The following is a 17748-nucleotide window of genomic DNA, read 5'->3' as shown; positions in this document are numbered from 1 at the left end:
ATTTAACCTCTATAACATATGAATTACTCTACATCCAAATTTGTGGGTTTTCACTGTCTAATATCATCTATATGATCAAAAGTAAAATTCAGTTACTAGTTAGTTAAACAAAAGAAAGAAAAACTATTTACTGTCACTGTTCTGGTTCAACCGACACATTGTTCTGGTTCGAAGCAGCTAAACCGGTTAAAATTGACTCGTTGCTGTGATTCACTCAAACTAGACCGGGTTTTATTTGACTGGTGGTGTGTTTTGTGTGTCAGATATGTCGGAAACATTTTGAAGTGGTCCATGAAAAATAATGGAGATTCCAGCTGTCCATGGAAGATTTGAGGCTGATATTTTTGCTCACCGACCTCAATCTCAGAGACAAAAGTTTTGTCCAACGAATTTCATTTTTGAATTCTGATTTTGAATAAATCCGAGATTCTTTCTTCTTCCAAGAATGAAGGGACCATAGAATCGTCCAAGACTGTTGAAACTTGAAAGCTTTCCAATTTTGCTCATCTGGGTTTCTCGATTGATCGTTAATCAGCGATGGAGGCAGAGAAATCCAAGAAAAATCCGGTTAAGAAGCCCGTAGAGGCAACAATGGAGCATGTGTTGGTGGCATTACGAGAGACCAAGGAGGAGAGGGAGACCAGAATTCGAAAACTGTTCGAATTCTTCGACAATTCGAAGTTAGGGTTCTTAGACGATACCCAGATCGAGAAAGGTTTGTCTTCGCTTAGTATTCCTCAAAATTATAGGTACGCTAGTGATTTTCTTAAAGTCTGCGACGCGAATCGAGATGGGCGTGTGGATTACCAGGAGTTTCGTCGTTACATGGACTCTAAGGAGCTTGAGCTCTACAAGATCTTCCAGGCCATTGATGTCGAACACAATGGCGACATTTGTCCAGAAGAGCTTTGGGAGGCTCTTGATAAAGCTGGTATGTGATTTTTGATTTTTCTTACTGTTCTATTACTTGCTATTGTTACTTTGCAAGTATCTTCCCTTAGCAAAAGTGGAAACTTTTATGGGTTTATGGATGTGGATTTTGCTTAGATTGCTTGTTACTAATAGATTGGTTGGTTGTTTTGAGTCTTTTGATGGATTTCTTGTAATTTCTTCTAATTGCAACTATGCGAGCTATTTGTTCGATATCATGATTTTCCTGGAGGCAAATGTTTGGGTCAAAGAAGGAAGACCTTTTGGGTGATTGTCTTGTTTGCTGTTGTTATATGAGTAAGACAGTTTTATCTGTCTATTAGATGGATTTGTGGTTCAGGCAAATTTAAATGTGTGTTGTCCTCCGTTGATCCCTGGAAAATAGAAAGTTCTAGATGAGGAGATTCATCATAATAACAATGTCTGCTTAACCTTTGCCATTGTTCTGTTTGCAAAAACCGTGGGATGTGAATTGCTTTATTGGGTTTTACAAAATTGTCTCGGCGAGTCTATTGGCAAAGTTAGCTCTTTTATTTTTTACATGCTTTCATTTTTCAAAATTTTGTAGGTTATTATTGTGTAACAGTGTTTTCGACGTAAATTGACTTCACTGTTATGTTCTTGTAGGCATTAAAATTAAAGATGAGGAACTCGCTTCTTTTATGGAGCATGTTGATAAGGACAACAACGGAATTATAACTTTTGAAGAGTGGAGGGATTTTCTTTTGCTTAACCCTCATGAAGCCACAATTGAAAACATTTATCATCACTGGGAAAGAGTATGCTTAATTGACATTGGGGAACAAGCTGTTATACCAGACGGTATAAGTACACACGCTCAAAGAAGCAAATTACTTCTCGCTGGAGGAATAGCAGGAGCTGTTTCTAGAACCGCGACTGCGCCTCTGGACCGTCTGAAAGTTGCTTTGCAAGTTCAACGTACAAATTTGGGCGTTGTCCCGACCATTAAGAAAATATGGAGAGAAGATAAGTTGTTGGGTTTCTTCAGAGGTAATGGGTTAAATGTAACGAAAGTCGCTCCTGAAAGCGCCATAAAGTTTGCTGCTTATGAAATGCTTAAATCCATAATTGGGGGAGTGGATGGTGACATTGGTACAAGCGGGAGGCTTTTGGCTGGTGGATTGGCTGGTGCAGTGGCTCAAACAGCTATTTATCCTATGGATCTCGTGAAGACTCGGTTACAGACTTTTGTGAGTGAAGTTGGGACACCAAAGCTGTGGAAACTCACGAAGGATATTTGGATTCAAGAAGGACCCCGAGCTTTTTACAGGGGTCTTTGTCCTTCTCTTATTGGGATTATACCTTACGCAGGAATTGACCTTGCTGCTTACGAAACTCTTAAAGACTTATCAAGGTCACATTTTCTTCATGACACTGCCGGTTAGTTACTAATCGTGCCTTTTAAAGTTTCTGTAAATTCTTAATATCCACATGATACTAAACCGTATATGCTGTGCAGAGCCAGGTCCTCTCATACAACTGGGATGTGGAATGACGTCTGGAGCTCTTGGAGCATCGTGTGTTTACCCATTACAGGTCATAAGAACAAGGTAAAGAGACTCGCAAAATCTAAGATTTTAGTATATCTATTTTCTTCTTTTTGGTATGAAACTGAGTTTAGTCATTTATCATTAGAATGCAAGCTGATATCTCAAAAACTAGCATGATCCAAGAGTTTCTGAAAACGCTAAGAGGCGAAGGTCTAAGAGGTTTTTACAGAGGAATCTTCCCCAACTTCTTCAAAGTCATTCCTTCCGCAAGCATTTCGTACCTTGTCTACGAAGCTATGAAGAAAAATCTGGCCCTTGATTAAAAAAAAATAAGCAAGAAACCTAATGTTGTGTTCACGGAGAGATACAGTAAAAACTCCTTGATGATGGCGAAAAAAAACTTGAGCTTTCCGGTTTTTTTTGTGGATTCGGTAAAGGTCATTTCGGAGTGTAGAAAACTAAAATTGTAACCTGATCTGATTGATTCTTCTTCACAGTTTGGTGAGTCCATAAAGAGTTATTTCTTAAGCAGAAAGTTTCCCGAGAAAATAGTTTTAATGCAAAAATCGTTCGTCACTGAAATTGTGAATTCTCCCTTTAAAAGAGAAAGCTTTAGTGAATCTGATCTTTGATCAACTGAATGATTAATTATTGTAGTTGTTCATATCTCTTGAAGCTGTGTAGAACCCTTAAGCATCTGCATCAATTTCACGCCCAATTCATCACTTCGGGACGAATCTCCAGTAGTCTCAACCAGAACTCTGTTTTCGCCAATGTCCTCTTCGCCATCACCTCTATTTCACCGTCCGCGTCGACGTCGAATGTGGTCGTGAGCTACGCGACTTCGGTTTTGAGATTCATCACAAACCCATCAACGTTTTGCTTCAATACGATCATTAGGATTTATACGCTTCATGAGCCGTTGTCTCTCTCTTCTCAACGTTTCTTCGTGGAGATGCGACGTCGCTCTGTTCCTCCCGATTTCCACACTTACCCTTTCGTATTCAAGGCTTGTGCAGCAAAGAAGAATGGTGATCTTTCATTAGTCAAGACTCTGCATTGTCAAGCTTTGAGATTCGGATTGTTATCTGATTTGTTCACTCTCAACACTCTGATTCGGGCTTACTCATTGATGGCCCCAATCGGTAGTGCCTTGCAGCTGTTCGACGAAAATCCTCAAAGAGATGTTGTTACCTACAATGTGTTGATCGACGGGTTAGTGAAGGCATGTGAGATTGTTCGTGCAAGAGAGTTATTCGATTCAATGCCCTTTCGCGATTTGGTTTCTTGGAATAGTCTCATTGCTGGGTATGCACAGATGAATCAGTGCAGAGAAGCAATCAGTCTCTTCGACGAAATGATTGGTTTGGGCTTAAAACCGGATAACGTCGCCATTGTTTCAACTCTTTCAGCTTGTGCACAATCAGGGGATTTGGAAAAAGGGAAAGCTATTCATGATTACACGAAAAAGAAGAGACTTTTCATTGATTCGTTCTTAGCTACTGGATTGGTGGATTTCTATGCAAAATGTGGCTTCATCGACACAGCGATGGAGATCTTCCACTTATCTTCAGATAAAACTTTATTCACATGGAATGCAATGATCACTGGTCTTGCAATGCACGGTAACGGCGAGCTAACGGTTGACTACTTTCATAAGATGGTTAGTTCTGGAATCAAACCGGATGGAGTAAGCTTCATAAGTGTTTTAGTGGGCTGCAGCCATTCTGGACTAGTTGGTGAAGCCAGAAAGCTTTTCGACCAGATGAGATCTTTGTATGATGTTGATAGAGAGATGAAACATTACGGGTGTATGGCGGATTTGCTTGGAAGAGCAGGGTTAATCGAAGAAGCAGCGGAAATGATAGAGCAAATGCCTAAAGATGGAGGAAAAAGAGAGAAACTATTAGCATGGAGTGGTTTGTTAGGCGGATGTAGAATCCACGGGAACATAGAAGTCGCAGAGAAAGCTGCAAAGCGAGTCAAGGCGTTGAGTCCCGAGGATGGAGGAGTGTATAAAGTAATGGTGGAAATGTATGCAAATGCAGAGAGATGGGAGGATGTAGTTAAGGTTAGAGAAATGATCGAAAGAGACAAGAAGGTGAAGAAGAATGCTGGATTTAGTAAAGTTTTGTCTTATTAGTCCATCTCTATTTGTTATCTTATCCATGATTACCTGATAAACTTAAAAATTTTAATGGGCCCAGGCCCAACACCTATGCTCAAGTTCAAGTTGCTGTTAAATGTGCACGTATATAGCAAAATAACAGTGCACGTAGAAGAGCTCGCTTTTGAATGACGTGGCATGTTATGATTGGGTAACGTCGCGTGGCGAGAGATTTGATTGGTGGAAACAACAAAATGACACACTCGACCGGGTCTACGGGATTGAATATATAATTTAATTCTGAGAAACTAAAAAATACATTTCACGAAGGATTTTTTCCGATCTACTTGTCCGGCTATTCACCGATTTAGATCTAATCCTGAGGTTTCCTTTGGCCTATTGAGGATTCCGAGAATGAGACAACGGCAACTATTTTCCGGCTTTTTGCTTCTCTTAGCTTTCGTTTCGTTCCAGAAGCTTTGCTACTGTGACGATCAAACGGTAATTTCGATTCTTCCTGTGTTCTTTGAATATTCTTGCTAGATCCGAAGATTTAGATCTATCGTTGTTTAACTGAGTTTTTTTTTTTTTGGTTTTGGATTCTCGATTCTGTTTCAGGTTCTTTATGAGTCTTTCGATGAGCCTTTTGATGGTCGCTGGATCGTTTCGAAGAATAGTGATTACGAAGGTAAACTATTTATTGTCTTTGAATTCCCTCTGCATTGTGGTTACTATATTGTTCTGATCTGTGTCTGTAATTGGAATTCAAATACTACTCAATTATTGAAGTGAAGCTTGATGTATTGCACTCAACATTATAGAGGAATCGAATCGAGAATTTTGAATCGAATCTGACTATGTAGATGCAATCTCGGCATTTTATGAACAGTTTTGCAATGGCATTTGTTTTGACTTGAAGCTGTTGATGATTTTCCAATTTTGCATTGAAGCTTCTTTTTTAACACCATTTTTATCTGTTTCAGGTGTATGGAAGCATGCAAAGAGTGAAGGACATGAAGATTATGGACTTCTCGTGAGTGAGAAGGCTAGAAAGTATGGGATTGTGAAAGAGCTTGACGAGCCTCTAAACCTCAAGGAGGGAACTGTTGTTCTTCAGTACGAGGTTCGTTTCCAGGAAGGACTTGAGTGTGGAGGTGCTTACTTGAAGTACCTCCGTCCTCAAGAAGCTGGATGGACACCTCAGGGATTCGATAGTGAATCCCCTTACTCTATCATGTTTGGGCCTGACAAGTGTGGAGCTACAAACAAAGTGCATTTCATCTTAAAGCACAAGAATCCCAAGAGTGGCGAGTACGTTGAACACCATCTGAAGTTCCCTCCCTCTGTTCCTTATGACAAGCTTTCCCATGTCTACACCGCCATCTTGAAACCCGACAACGAGGTTAGGATTTTGGTTGATGGAGAGGAGAAGAAAAAGGCCAATTTACTCTCTGGTGAAGACTTTGAGCCTGCATTGATCCCTGCCAAGACCATCCCTGACCCTGAAGACAAGAAACCAGAAGACTGGGACGAAAGAGCCAAGATTCCCGATCCAAATGCCGTGAAACCTGATGACTGGGATGAGGATGCACCCATGGAGATCGAAGATGAGGAAGCTGAGAAACCCGAAGGATGGTTAGATGATGAGCCTGAGGAGGTCGATGACCCCGAAGCGACCAAGCCTGAAGATTGGGATGATGAGGAAGATGGTATGTGGGAGGCTCCTAAGATTGACAACCCCAAATGTGAAGCAGCACCAGGTTGTGGTGAATGGAAGAGACCAATGAAGAGGAATCCTGCTTACAAGGGAAAATGGAGTTCACCTCTTATTGATAACCCGGCTTACAAGGGAATCTGGAAACCCAAAGATATTCCTAACCCTGACTACTTTGAGCTAGACAGACCCGATTACGAACCCATTGCAGCCATCGGTATTGAGATCTGGACAATGCAAGATGGTATCTTGTTTGACAACATCTTGATAGCGAAGGACGAGAAGGTCGCTGAGACTTACAGACAGACCACTTGGAAGCCCAAATTCGATGTTGAGAAAGAGAAACAAAAGGCAGAAGAGGAAGCTGCTGGCTCTGCAGATGGTCTCAAGAGCTACCAGGTAAATTGATTTTCCACAGAATTGAACTTATTAATATATATCGAGGTTTATGTATGAATACTTACAGCTGTATTTATTATGTGCATGATATTGCAGAAGGTTGTTTTCGACCTCTTGAACAAGGTTGCAGATTTATCTTTCCTAAGTGCCTACAAGTCTAAGATCACGGTAAGTTCTGGTTCCTTTACCATAACATTGAATGCTATGATTTGTTGATGACTCGACCTTGAGTGATGATGTGAAATGTTTGTTTTGTAGGAACTGATTGAGAAAGCTGAGCAACAACCAAACTTAACCATTGGTGTCCTCGTCTCCATTGTGGTTGTATTCTTCTCGCTCTTCCTCAAGCTTATCTTTGGTGGCAAAAAGGTAAAAAAAAAAATTCCTTGAGTTTTATGCAAAATGGTCATTTTTGGATAGTGAGAAGAATCTAATGAATAAATCAAAATGGTGAAATAGGCGGCACCTGTGGAAAAGAAGAAACCAGAAGTAGCAGAGAGTTCAAAGAGTGGGGATGAGGCGGAGAAGAAGGAAGAAACCGCGGCACCACGCAAAAGGCAACCGAGACGTGATAATTAGAACAAGTTTTTAAGTAGTTTTCGAAGATGTGAAAGGAAAGTTGAGTTTCTCTGTTTTTGGTTTTGGGTTGAATGTTGTTTTCTGCTGTAGCCTATAATGGTGTAACACCAAGTTTGGGAATTTTTTCTCTTTCGGCGAAGAAAAGTAGGAAGGAATATGTAAGTGAATGAAGACGCTTTCTTGACAGCCCTAAATTGTAGTTTCTGTTTCTTCTTTCATCCCCTTTAATAGTAACTTGTTACTCCAAACATTTGAGTTTCTTTTTAAAATCAAAAGAGTTTATAACGAAAGTTTGGTAACAGATTGACAAAAGCAAAAGTTTGGGTAACAGATCGTGTTAGCAATAGGTTGAATCATTCTTTTAGCTATTATTACCCCTTGGAAGGAAAAAGAGAAGAAAGAATCTCGAAAAGAAAAACGACTAAAGAAAGCTCAAAACATAAGTTAGACATTAACGAAATAGAAAGTCCCTCTTATGTTGACTTTGGTAACCTTGAAGTTTACTTCACCTTATTATGTTTCTTTGTCAAACAAAAATAAAGAACAGAAAGATCGTCTCGTTTCGTACTCCTAAATATAAAATTTCTTTTGAAGTCTATAATAAAAAAAAAAAAGATAAATTGAAAAAGAAAAAGGATAAGGAAAAAAAAAAAAAGAGTTCTACACGTTACAAAAAGTTTGATGCTTTGCAGGCAAACATCATCTCGCTTCTGAGAAACGATGAATTCTCTCTTCCTCCTCATGATGCCTTCTTGGACCATAAAGTTTTCACCGCTGTGAAACACTTACCCGCGACCCGGTTTCCTGACTGGAACAGTGTCCTCATCATCAGATTGGATGTCTCCATACTGCCAGATTCCGGTCCTAGATTTGCGAGCTTCGTCTTGGAACTTCTCAAGTGCATCAAGAGCAGCTTGCTTATCTTTCGGTTCCCATTTCCTGCGTTTCTCCATCCTCGCTATTCCTTCCTGTGATCATAACAACACATTTCACTCTCAGGTTTAAGACAATACTCTTAACTCAAAAGTTTTGGAGGAGTTGAAGAGAAGGCTGGGCACTGACCTGAAGCATTGCTGCATTGACAGAGATCTCATCATCGACAGCGATGAGAGTTACAGCAAGCTTGGTTCCAGTTCCTTGGCCCTTCACTTTTCCTCCTGAAGTATCTCTTTCCTCTACCACTGCCTTGAACTCTTTACCACTTCCGAGTGTTACGGTATGCAAATACTCTCCGGCGTCAGGACCAAAGTCGTCTTCCAGGCCTGGAACTTTTATGTAGGCAAGTCTGCAGAGCTGTGCGAGCCCTGGTGCTGAGGATACTGAAGGGTCCACAGGGCGAATTGCGCTGTATGGAACCGTTTCTTGGTTTCCATAATCGATGTAGAACACTTCGAATTTCTCCTCTGGAGATTGAACTGCTCCTCGAGGTCCATCAACAATCTAAACAAAAATACGAAATACAATAAACAACCATACGTGATAGTAAAGAAGAAGAAGTAATGGTTGGCATATTTAGAAACTTTATAATTTACCATTGCACGGTTCCAGGAGTTATCGAGGCTAAACTGTGCAAGGACGATGTCACCCCTCTTAGGATTAAATGATCCAATAATGGGAGCATCTTTAAGACTCAGAGATGCAAGCTGGTTTTGAATCGAAGCTACTTTTTGATCACCAACCGTCTGAACATAGAATCGACCGCCTCCAAGTACTTCCGTAACAACAACCTGTAGCAATTAAGAGTGAATTAAGGTTTTGGTTTGAGTATTGAAAATTGACTTGTAGAAAGAATCATACGGCTAAATTTACCTTTAATGTTTCCTTCTGCCTGGTTTCTACTTTAGAACTACCGTTTACGACTTCCTCTCCTTCAACATAGTTTTCCCAAATCTGTGACATCATGCGGTTTAGCAAGTAAAGTTTTTGAACGAGATGCATTTCTTTAGTAAAAGATATCATGTATTTGATGTTACCTTCAGTTTCTGATTTTTAGCAGATCGCTCTGCCAATTCAAGAATGTGAGCTTCGGGAATCCTGTCTGCACCAAAGCCAGTCTGCATTTTTGCCAGACCAGCTTCAAGAAGATATGTTCCTGCGTTGGTCTTCGACTCCCACATTGATCCCAAGAAAGTACCGGTTCTATCCACAGTTTCCACTACAATCTATGTGATTATAAGAAACTATGTAAGACTCATAGAAAAGAAAAGAGAAGAAAGCAAAATTGAGGTGTGGCGTAATATGTTCAATTTACCTCAACATCTCTCTGCATGATCTTACGTCTCATTAAAGCAATAGCTTCTTCCGAATAGGGTTCGCCACGGCCAGGACATCTGACACCAGAGAATGCAAAGGCAATGCTGCACGTTTCCTTTGGAATGTATAGCTTGAACCGATGTCCACTCAGGACATATTCCACAACGGCAGATATTCTCTTGCCTCTGCTCAGGGATGGCAGGAAATCTTTAGCCTTCTTGGCCGAGGCCACAGTCAGGTCTGTAATGTGCATGGCTGGAGAATCCTTTGCAGAATGGATTCCCTTCTTCCCAGCAATAGCACGAGCTTCAGCAGCCAGGAGAGCGTCATAATGGTTCGATCTCTCTTCAAAGTCACGATGTCTAACCACAGTCCCATAGCCACGGGCAATAATGAGTTCAGCAATATTCGCTCCAGGAGTTGCTGCAGCTGCTACATCTGCATCACCCTTGGTAGTGGATGGAAGGAACACTGAGCCAAAATCCATGACCCTATCACCAGCTCCAGAAGTAGTAACACCATCTCCTGGGCTAATCTTCCTTGAGTATTCCATTTGAACAATAACCTGAACCGAGGAAAAGGAAGTCAGAGATCTTGACCTCTGTAGCACACCGATGATTTAAGTAAGAAGGCACAACGCAATAGATACCTCCTTTCCGATAAGCTTTAGTCTCAGAAGATCCTTGGCTTCCCACGCATAAGGGGCAGGTTTCTCCTCTCTGCGTGGGTTACCCATTTTAGGAGCCCTGATACTGGAAAGGCAAACTCTGCGCTCTGCCATTGGGCTTCCGAATGGGATAGAATCATCAGCAACTACTAAGCAGTCCCCGCTCACAACTTCCACTACCTGAAGAGAGTACAAACTAGTAAGAACTAAGAACTGGTGAAATGGGCGGACGGAAATATATTTACCAAGAAATGTGAGCAAGCAGATATTACCTTTCCGGTAAAGTTCTGGTCATGAATTGCCTTAGAGTTGCTAGCTGGAGGGACATAGTTTGCCCACATTTTCACCCGGTTTTTCTTGCATTGGAGTTCTGTAGCTTTCAATTTCTTTTTGGCTTCTTCATCCAACATGTTGGCACTCCACTCAACGTACTTAGCAAGACCCTGAGCAAAAGGAATAGCAGCCAGTGTCATAACTTTTATTCAACACCATCAAAAGATCATATTTGCCAGTGATTTCGTATATCAGAACTGATGTACCAAGAAAACCACAAACTATGAACAGGTCAACTTAATCTTAATCTTAAGTTATACCAGTATCGTTGTGGCAAAGCCAAACTTTTTTGGCCAATAAGTTCAATAATGTAATCATGTCGAAAAATTAAGGCACGTACATTTTCAACCAGCTCCAAACCCAAGTCTTTAACTGTATCCCCATCGGAATAGTATACTGACCCAATCAGATTGTTGAATTTGTCAACGCCTTCAAGAACAATACGAACCTGCACAATCCAGCTCAACTTATATCAAGTAAATGTCAAATACAGATACATGTGAGTTAATTTGTTGTAAAACCTCCTTACATCTCTATTAAGCACACGAAGCTCAGTAAAGTACTTGGCTTCCATTGCAAACGGATCAGAGGAAACCTCGACAGACGATGCTGCTGAGGCAGCGAGTCTCTGAGCTGATGTTAGAGGACCACGCGTCTCAGCAGAAGCATCTCCATTCGAAGTTGCTGTAACATCCGGCTCAACAACAGCTTCTTGTGTAGATTGTCTCCTTCCCATCGATGGAGCCTACATAGAAAATTTCCAGCAATCTTACACCATGAGATTAAAATGTCAACTCCTCACGCAGCAAAAATAAGGACATAAGATTCCATATACCTGGAGTCCAGCAACAAATACTTGCACAAACTGAAATTCCGGAAGAAGATAAACCCGAAGGGTACTGCCATCACGGACTTGCTCAACAATACCTTCCATGGGTTTGCCTTTACTTGCGGCTAAAAGACCCATGGCATCAAAATTGCCAGAATCTCCAACAGCAGAAGGAGGAAGATTTCTGATAGATGCCTCAGCAGCACCAGGAACCTGTATCAAGTTAATTCCATCACCAAATCAAGGTAGAATACAGAAACTCTCTGAAGTCAATTTCAGTGGGAGATATCTAATCATAAAACTCTCAGGAGAATCTCACAGAGATAAAAACCCAAATATCTTCAAGTTGGTTCCCCATATTTTGAGTAGACAATAGATAGAATAATTCCAAATGTTTAGAAACTTGAAGTTAATTCCAAATGACAAACCAAAATTTATAGAAACAGAATAAGAGACACAAACCTTGCTCCAACGACCAAATCCTTCCTGCTGAGCCTGCTGTTCAAGCTGTACCAGCTCCGCAATGTAAGGACTAACCTTATCCTGATTCTGCTGACCTGGCCCTCTGACCTGTGCATAGTACAAGCAATCCTCCACCATATTAGAAAGCTGATGCGAGCATCATACCTTAGACAAGGCTATCGAGTGAAATAAAATGGTAATCACCTTTGCCCATCCATTTTGAACAACAAGCTTAGCAAGATTTTCGTGACCAAGGTAAACCGAGCCAAATTCTCTTCCGGCAATAGCTTCCACTTTGTAATCCACTTTGAAAGCCACCTCCTGCTCAAGAAAAAAAAAAGGTTTAAACTGTTAATATCAATGAAGCAAACATTCTCAAATCCATAACCTATGGTATAAGTGATAAAGAGATTCAACATAGCACTTTTCCAATGCAAAGCTTCCTCAGAAACTCCCTGCTTTCCCATGCAAAAGGCTCATCTATACCTCCCCTGCGAGCCTGAAACAATGAGAAACATAACGTACCTATGTAAATATTGAAAACTTTTGTTAGTAAAAAAGGGTTGGGAAAGGAATGATTTTTTTAATTAAGCTGACCATTTTAGGAGCCATAAGAGAAGAAAGAGTGATGGTCTTTTCCGGTGGTGGGCCAGCTCTGTTGTGGGTCAAAGCCGTGATCACCAAGCAGTCTCCGGAGGTAACAGCCTTCACTCTCCCTTTGAGCCACTGGTTCTCAGTTGCTGCCCCAGTCGCCATGTTGGTGATTGGCTAAGACCTGCACGATGAACAACGCAAAAACAAAAAAAAAACAAAAAAGGTTACCACTTACCACAATCAAAGACAACACTAAAAAACACTCTGAAATGAGAGTAAAGTTTTCAAAAAAGTTGTTTTCCTTTTCAACATGATTGCATTGGTTCTTATATGATCCATACTTCAATTTAGCTCAAACAAATCAATAAACACAACCATAATTCAAAACTATCCTCTCACAGATCGGTAGGTGAATCACGAAAAAAAAAAAAAAATCCTCACATGCATCCATTAAAACATAGCATCATTCATCCAAAAACGAATCACAAATCCCTACATTGGTCTCGATCTACACTCTAGAGTTCGATCGAGCTTAAAAAAAACGAATTCTCACCAACCAAAACTTGCGATCGCAATACGCCAAAAGATCAGATCAGGATTGAATCTAAATACATCCAATTCGTATCAACAGACAGAGATAGATCTATGATAATTCTTCCGATGATGAACATACCTGAATTTATCCGTGATGGTGAAAACTAGATCTGATTAAAAAATCGTAAATCAAATCTTAATTCTCTATGATGATTTCGATCTGAGATTGAAACAAAAGAGCTCAAGAGAATGAGATTGAAGAGAGGGACAGATTTAAGAGAACGGATCTCGAGAGAGAGAGCTGAGAGGAAGATTGTGCAGAGGAGAGGTGGAAGAAATATATAAACAAGGACATTATGAGAAATCATCGGATATTATACTTATACTATTTACCCCAATACTTTCCATTTATTTACCTCTTTCTGCCATTATTATTTAGATTTGGATTTTGCGGAAAATAGTTTTTTTTTTTTTAATTATTTAATACTCTTGTTTATCTCTACCATCTTTTTTTGTGATAAATATGGTTTGTGAAACTTTTGAACTTTTAAAATAAAAGTTAAGTTCTTATTTTATCTACATATAGAGATTAAATAAATTCTATGTTATTTCTTTCTTGTAGTATATCAATACATCCCATTTTGTAATTAAAAAAAAGTTTTTATTTTTTATTTTTAATGTAGCATTTAAATAATTTTTATAGAAATCTAGATTACATTACAAAAATATATTAACTACTCTCTCCGTTTTAAATTAGTTGTCGTTTAAGCTTTTTTCACGCTTATTAAGAAAACATTCAATTTTCTTGTTTTACCCTTAATTAATGTATTGTTTTATGCAATATTATCAATTAATAAGCTAAGAGAATATAGGTTAAATTTGAAAATCTGTCAAAATATGCATTGAAAACCTAAAACGACAACTAATTTGAAACAAAATTCAACTTCTAAAACGACAAGTAATTTAAAACGGAGAGAGTATATAACTTTTTATATGTTGAAAATATTAACTATATAATTTTTTGTCTACTCACCAAAAAAAATATATAATTTTTTGTCTTAAATATTTATCCCAGCTAATGGGTTATGATTATTATGTTGAAATCAAAAATACTAAATTAGTACTCCCTCTGTCCTAATATATAAGATGTTTTGGACCTTTTCATTTGTTCTATTATATAAGATTTTCTCTAATTTCAATGCATTGATTTATATTAGTTTAATAGTTTTTAATTATTTTAATTATGCAGTATTTTCTTCTATTGGTTGAATTTTCATAAATGAGAAAACATTTATTGTTTTTTAATCTCTGTGCTTTTAATCCAAACATCTGAGAAAATGGGACAAGGGAGTAATATAAGAATGAAGAAATAATAGCTTGTGATTATGATATTTGGGAATTTTTCCAAATCTACCACTTTTAGAGATGTGGCATTCCAAATCTACCACATTCTGAAAAAGCTTTCCAAATCTACCACATTTCTCTCCCACATGCAAAATAACGGACAAAATTGCTCTTGATGGTGATATAAGGTTGTGTCAGATAAAAGGACAAGTTGGTACTGACTGGAGAAGAGGGACCAGACTGCAATAAATGTTGTACGTTTACAATTACTTATAATTGTAATTAAATAATATATTAATAGATTAGGGTTAGATCCTTCAAGGTCTTCAGCAAGATCCAACAAATACTCGGGGACATATGAAGAGAAAAATAAATTAAGCTCGGGGATAAATTTAGATCGAATGGGTAATAGAACTAGATCAGGGACAAGTTCATATGGAATGAGTAATAGAATTAGATCGGGGACAAGTTCATATCGAATGAGTAATAGAATTAGATAAAGGACAAATTCATATCGAATAAGTAATAAAGTAGGTGAGGGACAAGTTCATATGGAATGAGTAATAGAATTAGATCGGAGACAAGTTCAGATCGAATGAGTAATATAATTATATCGGGGACAAGTTCATATGGAATGAGTAATATAATTAGATCGGAGACAAGTTCAGATCGAATGAGTAATAGAATTAGATCGGGGATAAGTTCATATCGAATAAGTAATAGAATTAGATCAAGGAGAAGTTCATATTGAATGAGTAATAAAAGTAGATCATAGACAAGTTCAGATCGAATGAGTAATATAATCATATCGGGGACAAGTTCATATGGAATGAATAATAGAATTAGATTGGAGACAAGTTCATATCGAATGAGTACCAAAATTAGATCGAGGACAAGTAATATCAAAGCCAGATTTATCTAATTCTATTTTCAACGATTTAACGCCGTGGACCAAAACTATATAATTGTTAAACTATTTTCAAACCCAGATTTAGATTTTGAATGAGTAATATCGAATGAGTACCAGAATTAGATCGAGGACAAGTTCAGATCAAATGAGTAATTGAATTAGATCGGAGACAAGTTCATATAAGAAGAAACCCAGATCTAAATGTGTAGCCGATTTAACGTCGTTGACCAAAACTATATAATTGATAAACTATTTTCAAACCCAGATTTAGATTTTGTAGGAGAGAAAAAATCAATGTGAGAAGAAAAAGAAGAAGAAAACTTCATAGATATACATATATATCTATGAGTGAGATAAACAAAAAAATAATGTGAGAGAGAAGAAGAGTGAAAGAAAGAAAGAAAACAAAAAAAATTAAAAAATAAACATAAAGAGAAAGAGAGAAAGGGAAGGCAAAATAATAAATTCTATATCAAATGTGGTAGAATTGGAAAGGAAGTTGAAAATATGATAGATTTGAAAAGAATTGGAGGAAATGTGGTAGATTTGGTAGTTTTTCTATGATATTTTGAGGAAAAACATATCTGCAATTAATATAAGTCATAAATCCATGATAAGTTAAATAGGCCTAGGTGTGAATGAATGAATACACGAGGAGGAGAAACACGTTTTTTCTCTTGCACGTTTTAATTAGCTGATTCTTCAAGGGAAACAATTGGTCTTTAATGGAGTTACTTTGAATTCGGTCTGAAAATTGATCTGTCCACGCTCTACCTACTTCCGACCAATCTCTATACCTATCATTCTCCGCTGATTATTAATTTTGTCACTTAGCTTTATGAGCTAATCATCTGACTATATATATCACGATCGGTAACAAAAGTTGTTAACGCTTATACGAAAGAAGTATATTAACTTTTTTTTTTTTTTTTTGGTAGGCAAGAAGTATATTAACTTTGATTAGCTACTAGTCATTTTCCATATAACCTTTTTTTTTTGTAGAAATAACAAAATAAATCAACAATTTATCCGTGAACGACTTTCTCGGTTTCTTTATGTATACACTTATAGTGTAGTAATTTCATCACTTTTGACAAAAAAAAAAAAAATCTTTTTTATCACATAGCTAAATCGTTGAACTTTAACCCAAAAGTGCGACGATGTAACTAAACTCATATTTTCATACTGTCAAAAAAACATCTTCTTTCTCAATTTACTATGTGAATTTAGATAGTAATATCTCTCATTGATTATAAATTTGTAATTAATTGTTGAAAACGAGAAATTAAATACTCCCTCTGTTTCGTTTTAGTTATCGTTTAAGGTTTTCTCACACAAATTAAGAAAAGCATTAAATTTTCTGTTTTACCCTCTATTAATATATTTTATAAAAAAATTCATTAGCCGAAACATTAAAACAGTAGGGATAAAACTGGAATTTTCACCAAACATTTGCATCGAAAACCTAAAACGACAACTATTATGAAACAAAATTTTAACTCTAACGACAAATAAAACGAAACGAAGGGAGTATATGTTCTCAAATTTTAAATCTCTCAAGTGTGAAGTATTGAATAAAAGAAATAAACATAAAACATAAAACCAAAGTCATAGTATTAAAATGATTCATTCCCATATATGCACTAATTAAATCTTTGAAAGGTACATTTGAGGTTCCTTGATTTGTTTTTTCACAGATTCCACTGGATTATACTTCCATTTTTAGATTAACGAGCCCGGTATATCCTATCGAAAGACATATATGATTATTGATTAGAACGTTGCTAAAATTGTAAGGGCTATTCATGGGATTCTTAAAGATAATTAGAAAAGAAAGGGTTGTATTTTAGAAACAAGTAAAATTCGGGGCCATAACTAAAAACTTTTGGCTGCAGAATTTTAGATACGTAACGAAACTAGTTATGTAATCGGCCCACAGGAATCGAGACGGAAAGCCGTTAGATTCCTCAACAGATTGTACTTGCGTCTTTTGTACTTTATCTGCCTGCATATGCGTATCTCTCAACTTTTCAATACTCATTTTTTTTTTTTTTTCCCTCACAATACTCATTTTCTTTGTCTTTTCTTTTTGATTAAAAAATAAACCATTTTTGTTTGTTTGTGTTCTTTAACCAAAAACTTGCGCATACACATACTGTCTCCATTTTTGTTATTTTTGATAGGTTTTCATTAGCTTACATAAAACTTTTCATTTATTTTTCTAAACATACCACTGATTTAGTAATTTCTTTTTAATCTCTTTTCCAATCTTGTTTTTTTGAACTAAATTTCTTCATGGAGTTCGTATTTTGACCAAATTATTTACTATCCTTGTTTATGAACTTAATGTTTTCTGGAATTGAGAGTATCAACCAACTCCTGGTAATATAGTGGTTGAATGATTCATCAAAACATTTGAATTTCGAGTTATAAAGAAAAGAACACATGGAATCTTCACGTCAAAATGCAAACAAATCTAGTAGTAAGTTACTTTAAAATTTTTTTGCAAAAGATTACTCATATTGAATTGTTCTAAACATGATTTCCTTAAACTACTCAAAATTCTTTATAAAAAAATTAGA

The 17748-nt window shown here is 37.5% G+C and overlaps 4 protein-coding genes across 4 annotated transcripts; 3 read left to right on the top strand and 1 right to left on the bottom strand.

Moving 5' to 3' along the window:
• The first annotated feature begins 298 nt into the window (after positions 1 to 298).
• LOC110224128 (calcium-binding mitochondrial carrier protein SCaMC-3) lies at positions 299 to 3023 on the top strand. Its single transcript, XM_002866410.2, has 4 exons — positions 299 to 931; positions 1558 to 2331; positions 2411 to 2501; positions 2587 to 3023. The coding sequence occupies exons 1-4, from the start codon at positions 538 to 540 to the stop codon at positions 2762 to 2764; spliced, it is 1437 nt and encodes a 478-aa protein (XP_002866456.1). The 5' UTR covers positions 299 to 537; the 3' UTR covers positions 2765 to 3023.
• Positions 3024 to 3039: 16 nt separating this feature from the next.
• LOC110228065 (pentatricopeptide repeat-containing protein At5g61800) lies at positions 3040 to 4660 on the top strand. The gene has a single exon (XM_021024200.1). The coding sequence runs from the start codon at positions 3082 to 3084 to the stop codon at positions 4582 to 4584; it is 1503 nt and encodes a 500-aa protein (XP_020879859.1). The 5' UTR covers positions 3040 to 3081; the 3' UTR covers positions 4585 to 4660.
• A 173-nt stretch (positions 4661 to 4833) lies between these two features.
• Positions 4834 to 7488, top strand: LOC9300832 (calnexin homolog 1). The gene is made up of 6 exons (XM_021024190.1): positions 4834 to 5049; positions 5167 to 5236; positions 5532 to 6661; positions 6758 to 6829; positions 6920 to 7030; positions 7121 to 7488. The coding sequence occupies exons 1-6, from the start codon at positions 4963 to 4965 to the stop codon at positions 7238 to 7240; spliced, it is 1590 nt and encodes a 529-aa protein (XP_020879849.1). The 5' UTR covers positions 4834 to 4962; the 3' UTR covers positions 7241 to 7488.
• A 210-nt stretch (positions 7489 to 7698) lies between these two features.
• LOC9300831 (ribonuclease TUDOR 2) lies at positions 7699 to 13258 on the bottom strand. The gene is made up of 16 exons (XM_002864709.2): positions 13052 to 13258; positions 12382 to 12559; positions 12209 to 12283; positions 11989 to 12105; positions 11785 to 11892; positions 11329 to 11535; positions 11023 to 11238; positions 10834 to 10941; positions 10433 to 10603; positions 10143 to 10340; positions 9492 to 10058; positions 9214 to 9402; positions 9050 to 9130; positions 8773 to 8967; positions 8303 to 8680; positions 7699 to 8208 (listed from the first exon to the last, which is right to left on the bottom strand). The coding sequence occupies exons 2-16, from the start codon at positions 12538 to 12540 to the stop codon at positions 8026 to 8028; spliced, it is 2952 nt and encodes a 983-aa protein (XP_002864755.1). The 5' UTR covers positions 12541 to 12559; positions 13052 to 13258; the 3' UTR covers positions 7699 to 8025.
• Positions 13259 to 17748: the final 4490 nt, after the last annotated feature.

The sequence above is a fragment of the Arabidopsis lyrata genome (assembly GCF_000004255.2).
Source record: "Arabidopsis lyrata subsp. lyrata unplaced genomic scaffold ARALYscaffold_8, whole genome shotgun sequence".
Taxonomy (NCBI): domain Eukaryota; kingdom Viridiplantae; phylum Streptophyta; class Magnoliopsida; order Brassicales; family Brassicaceae; genus Arabidopsis; species Arabidopsis lyrata.
The sequence above is the reverse complement of the archived record's forward strand: the minus strand, read 5'-3'. Positions and strand labels throughout refer to the sequence as shown.

Coding starts and splice junctions, on each gene's coding strand:
- LOC110224128 (XM_002866410.2), top strand. CDS start 538: ATGGAGGCAGAGAAATCCAAGAAAAATCCGGTTAAGAAGCCCGTAGAG. Junction 2,332..2,410: donor TTTTCTTCATGACACTGCCG/GTTAGTTACTAA, acceptor TATGCTGTGCAG/AGCCAGGTCCTCTCATACAA. Junction 2,502..2,586: donor TTACAGGTCATAAGAACAAG/GTAAAGAGACTC, acceptor ATTTATCATTAG/AATGCAAGCTGATATCTCAA.
- LOC9300831 (XM_002864709.2), bottom strand. CDS start 12,540: ATGGCGACTGGGGCAGCAACTGAGAACCAGTGGCTCAAAGGGAGAGTG. Junction 10,341..10,432: donor ACCAGAACTTTACCGGAAAG/GTAATATCTGCT, acceptor TACTCTCTTCAG/GTAGTGGAAGTTGTGAGCGG. Junction 8,681..8,772: donor ACTCCTGGAACCGTGCAATG/GTAAATTATAAA, acceptor ATTTTTGTTTAG/ATTGTTGATGGACCTCGAGG.
- LOC110228065 (XM_021024200.1), top strand. CDS start 3,082: ATGATTAATTATTGTAGTTGTTCATATCTCTTGAAGCTGTGTAGAACC.
- LOC9300832 (XM_021024190.1), top strand. CDS start 4,963: ATGAGACAACGGCAACTATTTTCCGGCTTTTTGCTTCTCTTAGCTTTC. Junction 5,237..5,531: donor GAAGAATAGTGATTACGAAG/GTAAACTATTTA, acceptor TATCTGTTTCAG/GTGTATGGAAGCATGCAAAG. Junction 6,662..6,757: donor ATGGTCTCAAGAGCTACCAG/GTAAATTGATTT, acceptor ATGATATTGCAG/AAGGTTGTTTTCGACCTCTT.